The sequence below is a fragment of the Pyrus communis genome, chromosome 16, assembly GCF_963583255.1.
Source record: "Pyrus communis chromosome 16, drPyrComm1.1, whole genome shotgun sequence".
NCBI lineage: Eukaryota > Viridiplantae > Streptophyta > Magnoliopsida > Rosales > Rosaceae > Pyrus > Pyrus communis.
Window position 1 is genome coordinate 1,950,613 of NC_084818.1, and position 1,696 is coordinate 1,952,308.

The following is a 1,696-nucleotide window of genomic DNA, read 5'->3' on the forward strand; positions in this document are numbered from 1 at the left end:
GATGTCTATGTGCATTTAAATTTTCATGGAGTCTAAATATAGACACCATATATGGGTTTTGATTTCTTTTTCATGGAGGCTGATGTCACTTATGGTACTTTCGTGCAGAAAATTTCTCTCGTCACCTAATCATTCGCATAGAAAAGACTGCTTTTAAGGACAACCCTCATGCAGGTGCATTTGGCACTGAGGTATGACTTGCTGAATATCGCAGAAACCTTTTGCTACTACTGACTAGTAAGTTTGAGTTGTCATTTAATTATGACTTGCTGAATATTTGTACGTTGCTTCTTAGGATGTCTTTTGCTCGATTAAATTTAAAAATGGGAATTTATTTCATTACCTATAGCTTATTTTTATTGTGATGAACAGAAATCTGCTGCATTTACTACGATTTTTCCTTTTTATATTCCCTGTAGAAATACCAACTGTTATCACTGTGATGACATATTATCAGACATGCTCACGGATTTCAAGTGCAAAGGAGAGAGATGGAAGATTTGGAAACTTATTTATTAGAAAACATTCAAGCTCCTCTGACTCCCCTAGTAAACTATTTGTGGACACTGCTGTATATACCCGAAATCGTTGCCTTCGTTTAGCTTTATCATCAAGGACAGGGAAGAATTCAGTGCTTCTGCCTACTGGGCGTTTCAAAGCCAGCAAGATGGTATTACCACCCTTCCCATTAATATAACAGTTGCAACCTGGAGCTTTGTTAGTGCTGTTTTGATTTTATGCGTTGACTACATAATGTTTTGATCGTATAATCAACGCTATGTTATTTAAAAGCAGTGTGAGGAGGAGATGTTCATGGCATCCTTGATCTGCAATTTGGATGTTGGTTGTGAAAAGCTTCTTTTATGCAAACCAGATCTTGATTGTATAAAGGCACTGCATTTTGACACCGAGGTAATTGGGACTCCAAAACCGTTCCATACTCTCGATGCTTACAGATGTGAGATAACCATAAGCATAATGACATTAGTGCATTTTAACTATGTCACATGCTTTCTTGATACAGGTAAACCGCGGTCTTGGAAAATGTTACAGTTGGCCCCAAGAATATGCATTGAATGGTTGCACAAGTGGTGCTTCAGCAACATAATTCCTGGGCAAATCTCCGTTTCCAGCTTTGGATGCATTTGTAGAATCTGTTGCGACCATTGGAAATGTATCAGGTGTTACCTTGTAGCCTGCATCAGAAAAGTTTGATAATCTTCTACAGTCACTTTGTAAATAACTCGCTGCTTATACACAATTGATAGTACTTGATATGGTCCGTACGTCTGTATTTTGTCTGGAACTTGCCCTATGCTTTTTTTTTTCTTATATGTAACACAAAACCTGCTAATGCGCGTGATGAATACTGTTGCTCACCATCTTCGTAGCAAGCTTTTGCTGAAAGTGAAAGGCCGCTGCGAATCAACGATTCTGCTTTCGAGATCATACGCACCTAAATCATCAGGTTCACGGCCACCAAAATTAATTGTTGTGTGACGATCATAATCATGGGTGAAGTATATGCAATTCCATCGGCACCCGGGAATATTAGAAGCCAGAACCGCAACGGAAGAGTTGTCTCCGAAAAAGACATCACCTAAGCTTTTTTTTTCTCAATCCACTCGCGCTTCAAAGAATACAACTTGAAAATTTCAAATTTTTCTGTCACACGTTTTTCACGATCACAGTCGTA

The 1,696-nt window shown here is 38.6% G+C and overlaps 1 protein-coding gene across 1 annotated transcript; it reads left to right on the forward strand.

Moving 5' to 3' along the window:
* Window positions 1–378: 378 nt before the first annotated feature.
* LOC137719416 (uncharacterized) lies at window positions 379–1,365 on the forward strand. The gene is made up of 3 exons (XM_068458456.1): window positions 379–670; window positions 796–912; window positions 1,025–1,365. The coding sequence occupies exons 1-3, from the start codon at window positions 443–445 to the stop codon at window positions 1,106–1,108; spliced, it is 429 nt and encodes a 142-aa protein (XP_068314557.1). The 5' UTR covers window positions 379–442; the 3' UTR covers window positions 1,109–1,365.
* The last annotated feature ends 331 nt before the right edge of the window (window positions 1,366–1,696 follow it).